This window comes from Lynx rufus, unplaced genomic scaffold (genome assembly GCF_022079265.1).
Source record: "Lynx rufus isolate CCGP_SWC_20201006 ecotype Redwood Valley unplaced genomic scaffold, mLynRuf1.p SCAF_8, whole genome shotgun sequence".
Classification (NCBI taxonomy): Eukaryota; Metazoa; Chordata; class Mammalia; order Carnivora; family Felidae; genus Lynx; species Lynx rufus.
The window spans coordinates 113,948,984-113,969,630 of record NW_025814896.1 but is presented as its reverse complement, the minus strand read 5'-3'; the positions used below and the strand labels follow the sequence as shown (position 1 = coordinate 113,969,630).

Sequence of the window (20,647 nt, the reverse complement as noted above, 5' to 3'; positions counted from 1 at the left end):
AATCTGTCCTTTGAGTCAGACTTGCTTTTCCACATACAAACAAACAGATGTTATTTATGGAAATGGTGAGTGATAGACTGATAACAAATGCCTCCATTTACTTTCTTTGGAAAAACAACAAATGTGGGGACAAATAAAACCTAATTCTGTTCCAAAATTAAGGCACAGAAAATTTGAACCATGTGGAGCATACCTAACCCATGGTTTCTGTAAGGAAGCTATACAAACTAGCCCGATTGTGTGAGTACTAGGGCTAGAAGACATGAAAGTGTTCCCCGCTCTGCCCCTCGTTCACTGGGTTCAGGAACAGCAGTGAAGGCTTCTCTTGTCAGCGGCACCGAAGCCCCTCCTCCTGTGGCCGTGGGTGGGATCTAAAGGCGAGAACTGCTAAGACCCGGGTTCTTGAAAGGAGGTAGAGATTTTCACACGCAAAAATGCATCTTTTAAATGGTATTTCTCCCTTGGGAGACAACCTCTTAGAAAGAGTAGCATCTTGAATGTTGATGCCAAAAAAGAAGAAAATTCCTGGACAAACTCACTCAGTCTTTCTCAAGTGTGGTTCCCATGGTTGTCAGAATTCAATTGAGAACATGCCTACACTGAGCTCCCCCAAACCCCCGCTCCTCCCTCATTTTCTTCTTTGCTTCTTTTTATGTTATGAACTGAGTTAAGTACTGTCACCTTGGGATATGTGTCTTCAACCCTGTGTCATAACATTTCAGATGCCACTGTCCCTTCTGTATAGGATGGGGGCAGTAGGTTCCCTGGTATTTAAGATTAGGAGCAGAGATTTCTGGATATGTTCTAGACAGGTGAGTTTTTAAAGTTGTGTCAAAGGAACCCTCGTGGAACAGCCTGCTGCAATTGCAGGACACCAGGACGGAGGTGCCCCAGCACTATTTCTAATTGGTTGTGGTGCCTTTGAGTGTGGTCACCTCTTTCCCTGGACTGCAGTCTGGAGCCTATCCTGAACTTTTCTAGGCGTTCCTTATCTGTTAGCTGAGGTATGCCTGGATAGTTGAATCCCCTCAGGGGATGTTAAAGAAAATACTTTACAAAAAAGGTCAGAATATGAAAATGTCAGAAAGCCATTGGTTTGTTTTGCTAGTTTTCCACTTTTAGTACTGACTCTATTTCTTTCCCCAAACACTGGGTCAGGTCCTGCTGGGTGAGCAAAGTACTTGTTGGGTAAAAGTTAGTCTTTCGACTATAAAATATATTGCACTTTCAAACATACTTGATTTTGTTCCAGAGATAAAAATAGGATCTTTTAAAAAATATTTTTAGAGAAGAGAGCTTATGATTGGTGTTTAAAGAGTAGAAACTCCATGGGGCGCCTGGGTGGCGCAGTCGGTTGGGCGTCCGACTTCAGCCAGGTCACGATCTCGCGGTCCGGGAGTTCGAGCCCCGCGTCGGGCTCTGGGCTGATGGCTCGGAGCCTGGAGCCTATTTCCAATTCTGTGTCTCCCTCTCTCTGCCCCTTCCCCGTTCATGCTCTGTCTCTCTCTGTCCCAAAAATAAATAAACGTTGAAAAAAAATTAAAAAAAAAAAAAAAAGAGTAGAAACTCCAAGGAGAAAAAGGAAATGTGAAAAAAAAAAAATCCCATAGTCTCAAGGTGTGCTGTTAGAGTCCTTTTAGGGCATTGGAGTCCGGGTGGCAGGGTAAGATTGAAGGTTGAGAAAATGTGATTATAGGTGACAATTTGAGTTTTTATACCTCGAGTCAAGATAAAACAAAGACTGAATGAATGAAATAGGAAATTAGACCTGACTCCTCAAATGCGTGGAAATTTGGGATGAAATCTACTGTCTGTGCTAGATCTCTGGCTAGTCTCTTGGCCAGTCTCCCTGAGCTAGAAACCAACATGTATTTCTATGATTGGGTAGGTTTTATGGCCTAGTGGTAATTCATATGAGACTCACAGAATCTTGGTAAGTAGTATTTTCAATTTCCTCATTCATTGCCTGAAAAGGGGACTTGATGCTCAGTAAATGAAAAATTGGTTTAAAAACTCCTTGTACGTTGGGGTGCCTGAGTGGCTCAGTCACTTAAATGTCTGACTCTTGATTTTGGCTCAGGTCATGATCTCATGGTTTGTGAGTTCGAGCCCCATGTCGGGCTCTGGGCTGACAGTTTGAAGCCTGCTTGGGATTCTGTCTCTGCCCCTCCCTCATTATGTTCGTTCGTTCTCTCTCTTTCTCTCTCTCTCTCTCTCTCTCAAAATATAAGTGAATAATTGTAAAAAAGAAAAAACAACTCCTTACACATCATTGTAACTCTTATTTATACAGTTAAAGGAAGTTTCTATCATGTGTGGGTTTGGTTTCTGCGTAATATGTTGTGAAACTTTGGGAGCAAATAATTGTTTTTCTTTAGAAAAAGTGTTTGAGAAATTTCCATTTCCTGTTTATTCAGTTATTCTCTCATTGACTTGTTTAATTGAAAATTTTCACTTTTTTATGTCATTGGTCATTTTTGGGTAATGTTTTAATGGTTTTGGGGAAAACGTGTTTTGTAATGATTGCAGAGCTTCCTGAATAACAACTGTGTTTTCCCTTGTTTTATGGCTAAAACATTTCATTTGTCTTTGACAAATGCAGCATCTGTTAAGTATGTTTTGAGGCTAAAGACTTAATAAGAGTGTTCTTTACTGCTTTAATACTACTGGCAATTAGCCCATTGGTAAATATTATTTATTTAGTTTCTTTCAGTGAAGTTTGTTCATTCAGTTATTTTTCTTGAGCAGTTAGTATGAGACACATGTTGGACATCTAACAGTGACCAGACACATTCCTGCCCTGATGGAGTTTGTGTTCCCATGGTGATAATCAAACAGTAAATATATAAATGTGCTTATAATGAATAGGAAATGTAGGGCAAGGTATGGGGGATAGGTAATGTGTGAGGTGTTGCAGTTTTATGTCAGGTAGTCAGGAAAGGCCTCCCTGATAATCTGACCTTCTGGAGAAGTCTTGAAGGAAGTGAGGGAGGAAGCTTCATGGATCAGAGGAAGAGTGTTGTAGGCAGAGGGAACAGCAAGTGCAAAAGGCTTGAGACGGAAGCAAGGAAGCCAGAGTGAATGGGTTAAGGAGGGTTGTGGCAGATGAGGTCAGGGGTTTGCAGCCGTGGAGGCCCCAGTAGGCCATTGTGAGGCCTTTGGCTTGTGTTCTGATTGTGATGGGAAGCCCCTGAAGGGGGTGGGGGTGCTATGAATTGATGAACATAAATTACAAAATGATACCGTGAGGGGCGCCTGGGTGGCTTAGTTGGTTGAGCGTCTGACTTTGGCTCGGGTCATGATCTCAAGGTTCATAGGTTCGAGCCCTGCGTCAGCTCACTGCTGTCAATGCAGAGTCTGCTTTGGATCCTCTTCCCCCACCCCCTCTTTCTGCCCCTCCCCAATCACGCTTTCACTCTCTCAAAAATAAACAAACATTAAAAAAAAAAAAAAAAGATACCCTGCGAGCTGTTTATTCTCCCGAATAAACTGCAAGAGGGCAAAGGTGGAAGCAAGGAGTCTGGTTTAGGAGACTGTTGAAATAATCCAGACACAAGATGGTGGTGGATTGTACCAGAGTGTTTGTCATGGAAGTGGTGAGAAATTGTTACCTACCTTCTGGAAATAGAGCTCACAGGATTTGCTGTTGTATTGAGTCCCAGATGGACACCGCCCGCCTGCTACCTAGTCAAAAATAGACTTGCTGTTTTCTGAGATGGGGGAAGACTTGAATAGGAGCAGGTTTGGCTGTGAGTACAGGAAGGAATTAAAGCTTGCTTTTGAATACATTTTGCCTGAGGTGTCTGTGAGACATTAGCTATTTACCTAAGAAAGGCCCATAAACGTGAATCGTTGGTTGCTTGGGTATACACACATACAAGGTAGAGGTGGTCCAGGCCATATTTCAACATTTTCTATATGTAGGTGTGTAGGTAGTCTTTAAATCCATGCGATGGGACAGGATGATATCATCTAGGAAGTCAGTATAGAAAAGAGAAGGCTACAGAGACTGAACTTTGGGGCCCTCCGCTGAGTAGGGTCATGTGGAACAGTGGCCAACAAGGTAGGAGAGAACCACAAAAGAGTAGTGTAACCTAGAAGCCCTTTGGAGAAGGTGTATCATGAGGCAGTCCTTATGTGTCAGAGGGGCTAAACATTTGCAGAAGAAAGACACAGAAAATTTGCCATTGCATTTGGCAATGTGGAGATCCTGGTGACCCTTCACAAGGGCAGTTTTGGTGAAGTATGGACAGCAACAGCTTGACTGCAGCAGATTCGAGAGAATGGTTGGGGAGGCAGGGGATACAGCCAGGAGAGCAGCTCTTTTGAGGAGTTTTGCTGTAAGGAGAGTAGAGAAATAGAGCGTTACCTGCAGGAGAGAGGAATGGAGACAATAAGAAGAGCAGTATTCTTGAGTTTGGGGCAAGGGTGCAACTTGTTTGTGTGGGAATGAGGATGAAGAGAGTAAGTCTTTGAGTCTGTAAGAGAAGAAGAGGTCCATTACTTTAGCCCGCAGGCAGGGGTGGGGCTGGCTTTACCTAGAACCCCATCCTTCTTCAGGAGGAAGACAGGACAGATCCAGATCTAGGTTAAGTTGGTCGGCCTGAGTCTTAACAGCTTTTTTTTTCTCAGTGAATCAGAGTGAGGTCATACCGAAGAGTGTGTGACTAGGTTGCTGCTGCATTTCTGCCCAAAACAATATTTTTGGGACCATATGCCCATTTTCAAATGTGGTGTCCATTTGATACCTGCTTTTTGATGAGCTGTAAGCAATTCTGTAAGGAACTCAGAATATATCCAGAAACTTACTCTTACATTAAATGGTTTCATAGACCTACAGAAAGGCAAAGAAGAGTACATCTCCTTAAATGCATAAAAAGGAAAGGAAATCTTGTATATATGTGTGAGCGAGATAAGTAACTGGCATAGTTTCCTTCAGAGGATATTAATGGAGAATTGAAAGGGAGAGGAAACTCACATAGTCTTTCCTTTCATGTGTATCATCTGTGTAGCAACTCTTTCTTCCTCTCTTTCTTCAGTTAGTTAACAGCTACCCAGAAAAAAAAAATTCAAGAGATAGTGCTGGAATAGTCCTTGATTCTTATCTGAGGAGGTGCTCACATCACAGCTAGAAATCTCGTCTAGGTTTCCCCTCCCTCTTGGAGGGTGTTCTGGGACTGGAGCAACCTGATTAGTAATCATAGGTTTGATATTAGTTTGTTCACACGGCATCTTTCTCGAGGAACAGAGAGTATTCTGTGGGAATTCTTTTAAGAGTCCATGAGGAGTTAAGCAAGCCTGGAGAGCAGAACAATGAAGTCCTGTTATTCTAAGCATTATTTAATGGTTTCATGATTTGTCCTTCAAAGAATTTTTGGCCTTCGGGCAAGCAGTGGACTGCAGCAGGCGAAGGAGCCCTTTGCTTGTTTCTCACACACGACCTGTGTATTGAATTGGTTCCGAAGTCCGTTTGGACAGCTTCACTTAATGGGCAGGGTGATGGCTTGTAACCACCCAGGAGGTGCTTCCCCTTCCCAGAGGGATGCTGCCTGTGCTAGTTGGTCCCTGTTGTTGAAGTCGGGTGAAGATGTCACAACATTCTGGATGCATGCGGAGGACCCTGTATTCTTGACGTTTGATGTGAGTCTCGCACTTATTATATTTGTTTCTTTGGCTGCCTCGGCTTTCGGTTCCATCCTAGGCTAATGACTGGAGGATGGGCTACTGTGCTCTTTTCTAGACTAAAATCCATTTGTCAAGAACAATTTTTGCATTTTTGAATTTTTCTCCATCATTAATGATTGGGGAATAGAAATGAAAGCTTTTCCTATTGGGAGGATATCGGCTTCTCTTCCATCCCATTCACCATCCACTCTGAATATCTGTGGTTTGTTTTAAACCATGTGCCAGTGCCTCTTCATGGAGGTTTCAGTTTGCACAGGGTCTGGCAGAAGCTGCAGACAGGATGTTGACTCTTGAGTGTCTTGACTGATTGACTGACTAGGAGGCCCAGTGGAGGTGCTACATGGCTCCAGGCAATCTATGCTTCTAGCCAAAGCCTCTACAATGTGAGATCTGAAAGCGCTTCCTTCAGATATGTGGGGCTGATTGATCTGCAGGGGATCTGAAAGTTACATTTTTGTCATCAGAGGGACCAAGCATGAAAGCTGGGCCAGCAGTTGCGCCTGTGTACTTCTGATTGGCCTGAGTTTTCCTCCTCAGCTTTGTAATTGTTCATCAGCTATTAGGTACTCCAGGGGCGGTCTTTGACCACTGATTTCACCAAGGGTTTCCTTATCCTCATGGGGGATGCAGGGCCTTAGACCGACCGGAATGGCCTCCAGCATCCTAAGAATCCCCAATCTCTGTGGGGTTCGACAGTCTTTCCTTGGGGTATATTTTACCTTCATTAGGGGCCTCCTAGTAGGCAGGCCTGTGGGGTTTTTGAGTTTTAGTTTACTCAGAGCATTCGAGGAAGATGCCTGTCACAGACCCAAGTGGTCTGTGGAGGAAAGTTCGCTGCCACTCTTACTGAATTCCCACTCAACTCTTGACAGATGAATGGTGTTGTCTTCAGCTTGTCACATTTGAGGAATTTGAAACTCAGAGCAATTTACCTTACTTTTGGGTTCTTTGAAAGTTAAACTTTACATGATACCCTCGGCTACCTAGAAATGATTTTACAAGGGGAATCGGAGAGTGTATTTTCTAATCCTGTAATATTTACAGAGATCCTATTAGAGCTTTTACACATGACAGTCTAGTGTGAAAAGCAGCTGTGAATTTTTCAATACTGATTTTGAGATTGATTTGGAAAGCTAACGCTAATGATAATGAAATCAATGCTTCATGAAGACAAGAGGACTCGCTGAGATTATGTGTCTGCTTTAGAATTAGACTGCTTTTATAGCAGAATGTTAGTAAAATGCAAAGGGAAATATGAAATAAAATGTGTCTTCTTCCAAGAAGATGTGAACACTGTAAAAATCAGAATTAAGTCATATGAAACTGTCTCTGCCTTTTGAAAATCCAAATGATTCCAGGCCAAAAAATTTTTTCTTTTGGCAAAGAAATAGAATAAGTTTTTAAAAACAATAGGCCTGGAGACTCTCAAGTGCCTATAAAGTGACTACTGTAGCTGCGAGGTGAAACGGGAATAATGATTAAGTGCTTGCTTTCTTTGGATGTCTCTCTTCGCCTAAGTGAGCAGAATTTAGGTGACGGTATGAGCATCTGCATGGCAGCCGCCCGGGCCACGAGTTAATGCCAGAGAAGACAAAATAGTTGGCACACCATTTCTAATTTCATTATTGTACCAAGAGCCAGAAAAAATAGAAGTTTATATTCTTTTGAAGTGGGACAGTGTTGTCTCTCCCTTTTTTTTTAAATGGGCTTCACACACTTAGATTCACAGAGTATTCTCAAGATATTTGTAAGCATGGTCTGACAACTTAGAGCGCGAGCTGGTTGTGTGTGTGTGTGTGTGTGTGTGTGTGTGTGTGCGCGCGCGTGCGCACTACTGTAAAAAAAAAAAGTCGAACTGTGTGAATTTTGTCTCTGAAATCAACGTTCTATTGTAGTTTTTTAAATTTCTGAGGTATACTCAAAAATTTTAAATGTTGTATAAGCATTCAAAGCAGTGTTTGGCAAACTGCCTCTTCAAATAAAGTTTTATCGGAACACAGCCACACCATTCATTTACATATATATTGTTCTCGACAGGCTGCTCTCAGGCTACCACAACAGAGTTGAATAATTGCCAACAAGAGTCCTTTAGGCCGCTAGCCTTCAAATGTTTATTATTTGGCCCATTATAGAACAGGATTCTGAGTCCTGTTTTGCAAGGTGCTCGAAGATTTGGTTGAGCCCTAGGACATCTCCCCACTTCACACTGTGTGTCCTGATCTCTTGTGTTGGAACCACTGAGTGAGAATGGGAAACGGTCTTGAAAAAACATTTGAAAAGATCTGAGGCTGTTTCTCTTCTGGAAGAATCATTTTCTTGTGTTAAGTGAAGGGGCCAACACAAGCTGATCTCTTCAAGTTCCTTCTGACTTGAGCTTTCGTTACTTACTAGGTAGTTATCTTTGAGGAGGTGAAGGGCTGTCTTGTGGAAGAGGCGTTACTAGGTTGTGAGACCGTGGGGAGCTGAGTTAGGGTTAATGGGTGCAACTGGCACACTTGAGCTCCAGAAGGAAGTGCACTTGCTAGGAACAGCTTAGAAACCAGCATGCGCCATCTTAGTAGATAATGAGCTCCCTGTCACTAGAAATGTTTAAATAAAGGTCGTGTCAGAGGACCTTTGGGGTCCAGCTTTGAAATTCTAACTTTTTTTTGGTTAAGGTTCTTTGTCTCCAAGCTCAGGTTTGACCATGATTTTTTTTTGTTGAGGGCCTGTGGAGGCCTCTTGGATGATTTCCTAAAAATCTAGTCCTGGTCAAACCAAGGCAGTATGAGGGGGACAGAATTGCCTCTGGTAGGCAGAGGATGGCAGCAGAAAGGCTGGCCCAGAGCTAGTCTCTCCTTTGGCCACTGAAGTAACACAGTGACAATAGGCAGGGCACTGCTTCCTATCATCCTTAGTCTCAGAGCTGAACCATCTGTCTCCAGCTGCGGCTACCATCTTGCTTCCCTGCCTAGGCTCCTGGAAAGAGGAAAGGACCTAGACGGGGGTGTATCACAGATGCAGAGATCGCACTAGAGTTTCTGTATTGCACTTTGCCCTAGAGTCTGGATTGGGACTTGGTCATGAATGGCAGTTCTGGGTGAGGTCATACATGCTCTTTGTAGCTCTGCTATTGTGGCACAAAAGCAGCCATAGATAATATGTAAGTGAGTATGTGTGGCTGTGTTCCAATAAAACTTTATTTACAAAAGCAGGCCATGGGCCATATTTGATCCCTGGGCTACAGTTTTCTGACCCCTACTACAGACCCTGGACGTCAGAACTAGCTAGAAAACATGAGCTACACGTCTCTCATGTTTTATAGAAAAAGTGAAATGACATGTCCAACGTCACACCGTGGTCGAGGCAGGCTTATAACCCAGCATCTGACTTTTAGATTAGTGCCCATTTTGTAATACTTTGCTGCCTCTGCTGTGCACTCAGGTTATAGCATTTGGTTTTAAGGAGAGGGCCACGTGAGTGCAGGAAATACGTGCCTTAGTGGCCTGTGAATGGCAGCAGTGAGGGCTCCAGGATGGTATTTTAACAGAGGCAACCCTTTAGCCTCATGACCTGGCCTCCCTTTTTCTTAGATGGTCCCTGTTGACAGTAAGGCACAAATACAGGTTGCATAAATTAACATGGGGAAATAATGCCCCCGAGTTGTGAAAAAGAAACGGGCTCCCACAGCTGCGTCACAGGATTTGATCACTTCAGCTGAGAGTGCCAGGAGATTTGAGACAGATGTTTTCAGACATGCCGCATGCCTAAAACATTTCCAGGGGTCGGACTGCAAATAGTGACTTAATAAGTGGAGAAACAGGGAAAGTATGCAAGTTGAGGACACAAGAGTTTATTCACCACGAGGTGCATGGCCAACCTCTTTGCATTACATCTGCCTGTCAGGGTTGGCTCTTTCATGTCGTGCCCTCCGTATTGCTCTTTGTCTGCCCGTGAATAAAGTGCAGCATTGTGGTTAGTAATCCCACTCCAGTGACTCGACTTCAAATGTGGTTTTGGAGTGCATCCCAGAGTTCTGTTTGCTAAGCTTCCTACTCCTGTTTCAGAGACACCACTGGATACAGAGCAGCGAGCACTGAAGGCTTCCCTCTTTCCTTAAACCTGTCGGGTTGTGGGCTCTCTCGTTCCCCCTCTCCTCTCCTTGCTTTTTTCCCCTTGTTTTTTTTTTTTTTTTTTTAAACCTTCCAAGGCACTTTCATGGATACTAAGCTGATGTGTTTGTTGTTCTTTTTCTCCTTGCCTCCGCTCCTAGTGAGTAACCACACTGGCCGCATCAAGGTGGTCTTTACTCCGAGCATCTGTAAAGTGACCTGCACCAAGGGCAGCTGTCAGAACAGCTGTGAGAAGGGGAACACCACCACTCTCATTAGTGAGAATGGTCATGCTGCCGACACCCTGACGGCCACGAACTTCCGAGTGGGTGAGTTCCTCCACGGTCCCTCACTGTCCTTCCTGAATTGAGTTTTCTGAGATCGTAGCATGTAGACATCCTCCTCCACTCACACTGCTCTCTGCCTGAATGGGTTTCTGTCTATGAGCACGAATACGCTTCTTCCAGGAGATCTTTTAAATCACTTTCAGAATAATTTTTACCCTGCTTTTCTGGCTTCTCAGAGAGATGGCAACTAGAATGTTGCCCCTGATTGCTTATCATGGACGCAGCCTGTGGTGATGGGGGGGGGGGTATCAATAGGACAGAAGGGGATAGCTTTTACATTGAGACCCTAATACACAGTTCGCATTGATCAGCTTCACATTTAATCTGCTCAGCAATAAGAATTTGTCCTAGATCTGACTCCCGTTACAAAATTTGGATAGTGTTGCTTAAGTTTAAATTTTTTACTTTACCGATAGGCATGTTCTAAAAAAAAAAAATTCTAAGAATTGTCAAAAACTGCGTTTTGGTTGTAGAAAGGGATACAGACTTGCATCCTTCACATTTCTGCTCTGATTCAGAAGGCTGAATTATACATTGATACATGACATGGATTTAGGGGAAGAAATGCTAGTGGCTTGCTGTCAGCACTCAAAACCTTTTAATCTCTCTTAACTAATTTAAATATGAACTACGGTGGTCCCTGAAAAGAAAGCTTTTTACTTAAAAAATTTTTGTGTTGTTTTTACTTTTTCGTAAAGGGCGAAAGTTTTGCGGTCCACCGAATGCTGTCACGCTGCCATGTTGTCATGCAATACAGTATTTTTGTCACGGAAAAATGTCTTTTATTATTTTTTGACCAATTATGGTTTGCCATGTGTACTCAAATAATCACAGACACCCACATTACTTTATGAGTTACTCACAAGAATAACCCAAATGTCAGACAGATAATAACACTGGCTAGATCTGGTCTTTTTATGGAATATTGCTGTTTAGTCTTGAGCGTGTGTGTCTGGGGGGTAGGAGAGAGGGTGTCTCTTTCAAACTGATTATCATCAAGACAAAATACAAGGGGGCAGCCTGAAGTCCTTATTAGCTCTTTTGATTATTCTCTGCTTTATCGTGACTCCTAACCCTTATGAGGTCAAAGCATTATTCTAGAGAGTCTGTACATGGAAAAAAACGTATGCCCATAGATACTATTTAAAAGGGTGTTGTGAATTTCCTGGCTATGATAGGGGTGTTTGGGCATATTTTAAAAAAGAATTTAGCTGGTGGATGCCAAGTTACGCTTAGCAGGGCAGAGCGCCGAGTCTAATGGGAAGTGTGTTGAACTGATGATCGGGAAACTAGATTCTGGTCCGGGTCCTGCCACTACCTACCTAATCCACAGGGTGTGACAGTTACTGTTTCTGGACCTCAGTTTTGTCTCATACAGAAAATAAATGGCTTATGTTTAGTGACCTCTGAAATTCAGTCTTCCTTTAAACTCTTAGGGCTTTTTATGAGCAACAAGTAATATCATTTTCCGGAGGGTTATAGACAATGAGGGGAAGAGAAAAGGCAGTTCCCAGTAGGTTATTATGTGCTTAATGGCTTTTTCCCACTTTTACTTTTCTTGATTGCCTGCCTTGCTCTCGTGGCTTTCTCAGCTCCATCAGCAGCAGCAATCACTGCTTCTCCTCCTCCTCTCAGTTTTCATAAATCTTTACAGTAAGAATGACAAAGCAATCGGATGGGTGGTAATTTTTTGGCTTACAGTGTATTCATTTTGAAACTACATATTTGAAGGCTTTGAGAAACAGAGGAAGTCTACTTGTTAAAACACGCTGCACACTTTCCTGTCTGGCATTTAAGCAGCTGTTTAGGAACAGGATACACGTAGCCTATTCAAAATGTAAAACGGAGCAAACTTATTTACACAAAAAAATTTCAAAACCAGAGCTCAACTCTGCCACAAAAGGATTGGCAGAGTAGTTCGAGAGAGAGAGAGAGAGAGAGAGAGAGAGAGAGAGAGAGAGAGACAGGCAGAAAAGGCATGGTAATAAAGTTTCACATTGGAAGTCCTGGGAAATATTTAATTTCTATCCTGAGCTATTTTCCTCTTCTCTTTATTTTAATTAAAACACTGGGTAATCTGAGGGACCAGTTTTAAATTTTTTAAATTGAAGAATGGTAATTTTGTAAAACTTATAGATTATGATTCTTCAGAAATACAGAAAATTTTAGAAGTTCTTTTTTTAGACATAAGTATCTTTGTGGACTTAACTGGTTTAATATAGCTTTATTACTTACAAAAAGTAGCTTTCTGACCATTTTTCTATTTATATTTGCTTATAATATGTTAAATCTTTTGCACATAAGACATGTATATGGAAAATAGAACAGCTTGGGGAAAATTCAAAATTCATTAAATTTGTTAGCTGCTCTCTTTGGCCTCTGCTATGTAAGGTGTGGGGACTCACACACTTGTTCTGTAAAGGGCTAGATAGTAAATACTTGAGACACTGCAACACAAACATGTGGTATGCAACTACTCAACTCTGCTGTGGCCATGAAAGCAGTGTAGGCAGTATGTACCAGAATGGGTGTGGCCGCATTACAAAAACCTTGGGTGTGCCAAATTTGACTTCAGTGGCATAGTTTGCTGACCCCTGCGCCCAGAAGTCAAAATACTACTGGGAAAACCATATGGACTTCAAGGTCAAGGGAGCTTAATTAAATAGTCCATTTTGATCATCAGAACTGCAGAAATAAATTTGAACATTTCCATAGTGATTTATAGGTTTTTTGTTTTTTGGTTTTTTTGAAGGAAGTGGAACACATACTATTATTCATATTTTCTTGATAGGGAAACTTAGGCAGTGGTGTAAGTGAGCTTGACTTAGTTACATAGCAAGTCTGTTAGCTAGGACTAGAACTTAGATCTCTTTAGGTCATCTGTTTACTTGATTGCGTGGGGTCTGACCACGATGGGTAGGAGGGACAAGGTGAAGAACCTCATGGAGTTGGGTTTTGTGGGAAGGACGGATGGTTTAATAGAGAATAGTCACCTGAGAGACCTGTAGCCCTGGATTGGAGTCCTGGCTTCACCATGGCCACTGGCCATATTCTGGCTTTAGATCCTCTTGGGCTCAGGTCACTGACCACACAGAAGAGGTAATAATAAATATACAGAGGGGCACCTGGGTGGCTCAGTTGGTTAAGCATCCAACATCAGCCCAGGTGATGATCTCAGGGTTCATAAGTTCCAGGCCTGTGTTGGGCTCTGTGCTGACCGCTCAGAACCTGGAGCCTGCTTCAGACTCTGTGTCTCCCTCTTTGCCCCTCCCTTGCTCACACTGTCTCTATCTCTCTCGGTCTCTCAAAAATAAGCATTAAGAAATTTTTAAAAAAAGATACAAAGGATGGTTCTTTAGCAGACACAGGGGTGATACTGGTTTCTTCCTGTTTTGTGCTGCTTCTGTGCCAGTCTTTCTGGTCTTTGGTGATGGGGAGTCTGGGCTTTTCAGATGTGAGAGGCAGGTGTATTGTTTTCATGACTATTAAGCATATAGTCTCTGCTCTTGAGTATTCAGTTAGAGACGTCTTAAGTATAACTTCCACTTACTGTGAGCCCTGAATGAAGATGATATCCAAGGCAAGTACTCTGAGATTCTAGAATAAACTCCTTTTTACGAACATGATATTGATATGATATAGCAGAGTATTTCCATCAAGTGGCATTTTCTTTAAAGCAGATTTCTAATTATAACACCTTTTTTGTCATATTCTGAGCTTTGCCTCTTGGCTCTCCCCACCTTTGCCTTTTTAAAAAATGGAAACATATTCCTAGTTGGGTGGGCCAGCAGGTTAACCATTGTTGTTTTAATGGATTCTTTCCATTCATAGGGATATCATGAAGACGACCTTCTGGTATTTTTAAAGTTGTTTATAGAGTCATAAGTTCCCTTAATAAGAACACAGGAATTCATGTTGTCACAACTAGAATGTTTGAAATAAAATAATACTATCCCGTGACATAGCTTATTTGTAGAGCCACTGAAAAGCAATCATGACTGCTAAAATAACACATTTGGTTTATATGATGCTGCTTTCTCTGAAGAGTTACAGGGGACTCAGTTTCCATCAGCATCAGCTGAATAATTACAAAAATTATTTGATAATTTAAAAAGTATGTTCCCATGTTATTGCATTTGATGCTTATTTCCTCTGAGGGAGGTAAATTACAGGATTCATATTCTGTGGATATGAGTACCATAGCCCTGGTGGGTTTGATTAAAGGTGACTCACAGTCAGGTTTGCCTTCCCAGCGTCCACATACCTCCTTCTCACCCTGTTGCCAGGTGAGTATGTATAAAACACTGTGCTAGATTTTCCGAGACAAATCCTAAAGCTGTTCCCTGAGAGCTTGTGCTTTGAGACGAGGAGCATGCATACATAAACCTAAATCAAAGTAGAAAGTGCTTTGCTGGAGCCTGAATGAGGATCTCTGAGAAGGAGATACCACGTCTAGCTGAGGAGGGAAAGGAATGGCGTGTGACTTTTCTGTCACCATGCTATCCCAGCGCTAACCCTTGTAGGGGTTGGCTTGTAGCTGGAGCTGGCTAAATGCATGTTTGCCTGATTGTAGACTGATGGGGGCAGTGGAACTTGAAACGTTGGTTAAGTTCCAAAATACAGATGGAAGGGAAGTAGAGGGAAGGGAGGTGTGGTTGATATGGGAAGGAAGAATTTACCTGTTGGAATTAGGCAGGGAGACAAGAACGTGCATAGGTAGTTTCTGAGAATTGGGAGTAGTTTCACTTAAATGCAGAAAGCATGAAAGATAATGATAATACATGATAAGTCTGGGTAGGTAGGTTGGGGCATGGTTGTAGAGTACCTTGAATTCCAAGTGTAGGAATTTGGACTTTTCCAGAGCTTACTAAAGTTCTCTGAAAAGGGGACATAGAGATTTCTCATTTTGAAAAAAAGGAGGAAGTTTTCTCAGTTTTTTTTTAAGGCTGGAAACTAGCATTTTATTAGTCTAAAATAAGCTTTTGATCAGCTCATAATAGATGACAGTCTCTAGCCACTTTTAACTGTTGAGTTTGGTTTGCTGCTCTGCGTTGGGAATTTCCCCCGTATATCTCACGAAGCCAACCTTGTACTGAAGTGTTTTTGAGGAATGGAAGCAGTTTGTTTTGTTACACTCATTATGTAGGGTCTCTTCGTAACGAGGGAAGACAGTTCACTCTCATCCAGGCAATTAGTAAACCAGTAACTGCTCAAGGAGGGGGAAGCATTTAGATTTTTTTTCTGGCAACTTAGTTCAGAGTCTTTCGTCCTCTGCCAGTTGTCATTGTTTGGATCCCTTGATGTTTATCCAGCTCAAAAACCAGTGAAATGCCAACATATCACTCTTTGATTAAGTGGTGGATATATTTTCCCCTTGATGCATTGTACAGATTTATGTTTCTAAACATGATCTAGTATAATACTAAAAGAAAGTGCTTTCGTTTAGGCAATTTAGAATGCCTAAGAATTTATCAAAGAAACTACTCCCACATATATTTAATCTTTTCAGAATATTTTCCAATAGTGAATACATGCCATCATGTAAAGCATTTTGTTGTTCATTTTATTTGGGCTTTGGAAGTGGTATTAGGAATATTAATTTATTTAACATCTTTATTGAGCACCTATTGTGTGTCGAGGATTGGTATAGGTATTAAGAATACAGTGGTTAGCAAAATAGGCAAAGTCCTTGCCCCTGCAACACTAAAAAAATACAGCATGGCTAAATAATATGGGTGAACCTTGATGATACTATGCTACATGAAATGGGCCAGTCACAGACTAACACAGGGTGTGTGATTCTACATGTATGAATTATCTAGGTAGTCAGCTTCTTAGAGGGAGAGAGAATGGTGGTTATCAGGATTGGGGGAAAGAGGGTAATAGGAAACTGCTGTTTTATGGGTATGGGGTTTCAGTTTTGCGAGATAAAAAGTTCCGGAGATTGAATACTCAACAATATGAATGCATCTAGCACTGCAGACCTGTACAGTTAGAAATGGTTAAGACCATAAATCTTATGTTACATATATTTGACCACAATTGAGAAATAAAACCAAGCTATAGTGTGAGTATACAGTACTGTCACATGGGTACTACCAAAATATACGATATGTAAGAAAAATTTGACCTAATGCCAGGTAGTGATGAATGCTATGAAGAAATAGCAACTTGGGAGGGGAGGTGGAGGTGGGGGTGTGGGTGGAAGGTATGGATGGCTATTTTAGACCAGTCGGGAAGGGCTGTCTGGTGAGAGGACTTTTGAGCAGAGACCTGAACGGAGTGAGTAGTGAGCTCTGGGACAGAACATCACAAACTTCACAGATAGAGTAACCTAACTCTATCACTGTGTTTATTATTTTATTTCAACTGTGGCACATCTCCTGAAGGCTGGTGTTAGGAACGTTCAGGCAAATTTGTCCTATATGTGTTGTTGGATTAGGTTTTATCGATCTGTATATTGATCTGTATATATTACATACACACACACACACACGCGCGTGCACACACACACACACACACATTGTATCAAGGAATCCTGTTAATAACATCTTTAGATAAAGAGCCTCATTCACAGAGCATGGGAGCAAGCAAGTCTCTGGGTGAAAACATGGTCCTAGAATTATTGCAGAAGGAATCTGGTTATTTATAATAAAAAGTACAGGGTCTTTGATATAGAAAAAATTTACCAAAGAAGCAGCATTGCCTTTTTCTTTTTCTCCAATATCTTCTGGAAGACAGATCACATGATTTTGGTATGGAGCTTTTTTTAATGGAAATAAAACTGATTATGAGGGTGTGTGTGTGTGTGTGTGTGTGTGTGTGTGTGTGTGTTTGTGTTTAGGGAGAGGGTCCCGTGTGGAGGAGCGCTGCATGGAAAGGTAATTCCAAGGGGTTAGTTGGACCAAGGAGAGGCAATAAGTTGTTGATGTTAAGAGCCCAAACCAGGAGAGAATGAGGTCCTATTGGTTGGAAAGGAAGATCTTGGAAGCTGAGAAGGTATGGGGCACAGAGTGGTTGTGTAAGAAAATATGTATGTAGAGGTGCCTGGGTGGCTCAGTCGGTTAAGCCTCTGATTTTGGCTCAGGTCATGATCTCACAGTACAGGGATTTGAGGCCTGCATCATGCTCTGTGCTGTCAGCACAGAGCCCGCTTTGGATCCTCTGACCCTCTCTCTCTGCCTCTCCCCCACTCTCAAAAATAGATAAACATAAAAAAAAAAAAAGAGGGGCGCCTGGGTGGCTCAGTCGGTTGGGCGTCCGACTTCAGCTCAGGTCACGATCTCGTGGTCCGTGAGTTCGAGCCCCGCGTCGGGCTCTGGGCTGATGGCTCAGAGCCTGGAGCCTGCTTCCGATTCTGTGTCTCCCTCTTTCTCTGACCCTCCCCCGTTCATGCTCTGTCTCTCTCTGTCTCAAAAATAAATAAACTTAAAAAAAAAAAAAAGAAATATGTCTGTAGTCAGGACAGTTAAAAAAAAAAAAAAGAAAGAAAAGAAACAACCATAGGTAAAAGATTTCAGCAGTTTGCTAGCTCTGTGAGAAATGCATGTGTGATCGATTGTTCCTGGTAAGCCATGTCTGGCCTATGTCATGGGGGTGGCTGGGACTCTTTAATGGTGTTGTCCTGGCTAGCCTAGAATAAATGACCTTTCAGAGTTCTTTGGAGTCTGTACCACAGTGTCTCAAAGCACATGTTCTTTCCTAATTGCTCAGCTTGAGCACAGGGGATGATCTTTGGAAAACTAGACTGCTTAGTGTAGCATGTTGGGCCTTCCAGGACGGCCTTAACTCAGCCTTAATCTCTGCTTCAGCCCATCCGAGGCTCCAGGTTACCAAAGGTCCCCAGATGCACCAAGCCTTCTGTGCTGCTGTGCCTCTGTTCACACTGCTGTCTGCCTGGCAGGTGCACTTCTCCAGCCCTTGTTCTTGAGCAAATCATCTCCTGCTTTGTCAGGAGTCAGCCGAGGGCTGCTTGTGCCACAGAGCCTCATTTCCCTAATTTTGTTACACCTGTTTATTCCACTACATTCTACACTGCTTGGGGACAGGGGGACCTGTGTGCTTTTTGTTCATCTCCCCGGTGCCAGCATGCACCGTAAGGTGCCAGCCTTACTTTAGAAATGCTTAATGCATCTCAGTTGGCAGAGCAAATTGTCTCCGCAGGTGCCTGTGTAATGGTGGCACACAGATTTTACCCGACACAGCTTCATCGTGAATCCTCAGGCAGCTGATGTTGCAGGAGTAAAATAACCATCGGAGCAGCCTTTATAGAGTTTGGGGACACAGAATAGGAGAACATATTGCAGTGACTACAAGATGCATGAAAAAGACGCTTTTTAACACTGTGGTGTACTTGCTACTCATGGCAAACCTTTGTTTATTTTTTAAAAACGTATCTGTTTTTTCTTAGCCGTGAGAGAGAGAGAGAGTGAGCGAGCGAGGAGGGGGGAGAGAGAGGGAGAGAGAGAGAATCCCAAGCAGGCTGTGCACTGTCAGCGCAGAGCCCGATGTGGGACTCGAACTCACAAACCGTGAGATCATGAATGACCTGAGCCGAAATCACGAGTTAGACGTGCAACTGACTGAGCCACCCAGCCGCCCCAGATTCCTACATCTTTAGCTATTCTTGCTGCATGAATTCCCACTCCCCACTCTTGCCTCTGTCTAAATACTCACAGTCTGTTAAGGAACAGCTTCAAGCTCTGTTTCAAAGGTTTCTTCCTTTGCTGCTTTTTCTCTTTCCTATTCTGCTTCTAGTGACTACCTTGTCACTTGACCCTGGTGGTCTAGCTCTGGTATACTGTTGATGGCTCTGCGCCCCTGGGCTGGTGATGTAACCTGTCTGATTCCACACTAGTCGAATGAATCCAATAATGAGCTGACTTTTTTACAGTGCTTTTCAGGCTTATGAGAAGGAGCCAGCTGAGGGTACACATGGGTTCCTTGGATTGATTTCAAAAAGACCTTTCTTTTCCCCCAAATAACACATCCTTCTCTCTTCTTTTAAAAAGAGTTTGTTCGTTCATTTTGAGAGAGAGAGAGAGGAAGGGAGAGAGAGAGAGAGGGAGGGAGGGAGAGGGAGAGAAGGGGAAGGATAGAGGGGGAGAATCCCAAGAATCCCAATCCAATGTGGGGCTTGATCTCATGAACCATGAGGTCATGACCTGAGCCAAAGTCAAGAGCTGGACACTTAACCAACTGAGCGATCCAGGTGCCCCAACACATCCTTCTCTTAATTCACAACCTCTGTGTCCTGTGATGGGGGCATTGTGGACTTACAGCTCCTGGAGTTTAGATAGGGTATATTGCCTGCATAACCACAGAACTGTGGTTCCTTCATTTACCAATCCTGATGGTACAATAGCTTCTAGAAAGGCATAGAAGGATGTTTGTATTATTCTTTCACTTTGGTCCTCTGCTCCTACTGCACAGAAGACTCTGTACTTGCTCACATTTAGGCTAACTCTGGGCACTTTAGACTAGGTACAAAATCATGTTGGGCATCATTATCATATCATGGAGACAATGTGGTAGTACCATGTTTCCTCTGTCTTGGATCCTGCTCCTCCTTGAGAGGTTCACTTGCTAACCCAGGAAGCTCTTGCCTGTTGCCAAGCCTGCTGGCAAGAGCAAAAGCATTTAAATAGTGTAGCACATTTTGGAACAGAAAGCTATGGTCAGGAGGAAAAGTAATCATCTTGCATAGATGGGGGGCATCTCCTGTGATGTATGATTATAACATTTGATGCAGTTTTGTGCTACTCACTTTGCTGTCATTGTGTAATTTACCTCCGGGCTCCTAGGTTATACTAAATTTAAGGAAGTTGAACATAAATACTGAAATCACGTTTATGAGATACAGTATATACCTACAGAATTTATTGGCATACAAGTCGGGCTTAATTTTGCATCTTTAGTCTTAGAGTCAAACATTTATATCAGCTTTTAGTAGCAAGGTGTGTGTGTGTGTGTGTGTGTGTGTGTGTGTGTGTGTGTGTGTGTTTTTCCCCCAAGTGGAGGAGGAATAATGTATTTGTATATTGTTGGAAAAACCTCCTGGAACTAACATCACAGATGATATGAAAATGTTTTTGAGGGCAGCCACACAGTCATCTTCATGTAACACAGTCCAGGAAAATAAAATAACTACCAAATGGGGAAGGATAAAGTTAGTTAGGAAGTTTGAGACTTATTCTCCAAAGATATATCACAAATAAAATGAGAAGAGCCAGATGCCCTTCCTTTGCCAATTTGATGTAATGCTGTCATTGATACACTTATTAAAACTTGATTTTCTATTTAGTTGAAGAGTATGGGTTTAAGGAATGGTTTCCTGCTTGACACCATTATCTTGCATTTAGACTCACGCAATAATTACCAAAAACCTGGCATGGCTTCAGTGTTGGCTTTTGTAAGATTTGGTGGGAAAAAGAAAAACTTTCGGCAGAAATGAGAGATTTCTTCACTCTGAGACCAAACTTCAGATGCCCATCAGATTCAATAAAAATTTGTTCTGGATTCTGA

The 20,647-nt window shown here is 42.5% G+C and overlaps 1 protein-coding gene across 7 annotated transcripts in view; it reads left to right on the top strand.

The window, feature by feature from the left end:
• The window catches only part of LTBP1 (latent transforming growth factor beta binding protein 1), a 406,918-nt gene that overhangs the window by 157,810 nt on the left and 228,461 nt on the right, over positions 1 to 20,647 (top strand). For 3 of the 7 annotated variants that reach the window (XM_047068909.1, XM_047068908.1, XM_047068910.1), the window contains one exon: positions 9,938 to 10,105. The exons of 2 other annotated variants lie outside the window; for them this stretch is intronic. In XM_047068909.1, coding sequence (XP_046924865.1) covers positions 9,938 to 10,105 — 168 coding nt within the window. Of the gene's footprint in view, positions 1 to 9,882; positions 10,106 to 20,647 lie in introns of those variants that run through there. 2 more of the 7 variants (XM_047068915.1, XM_047068912.1) reach the window with 1 other exon arrangement.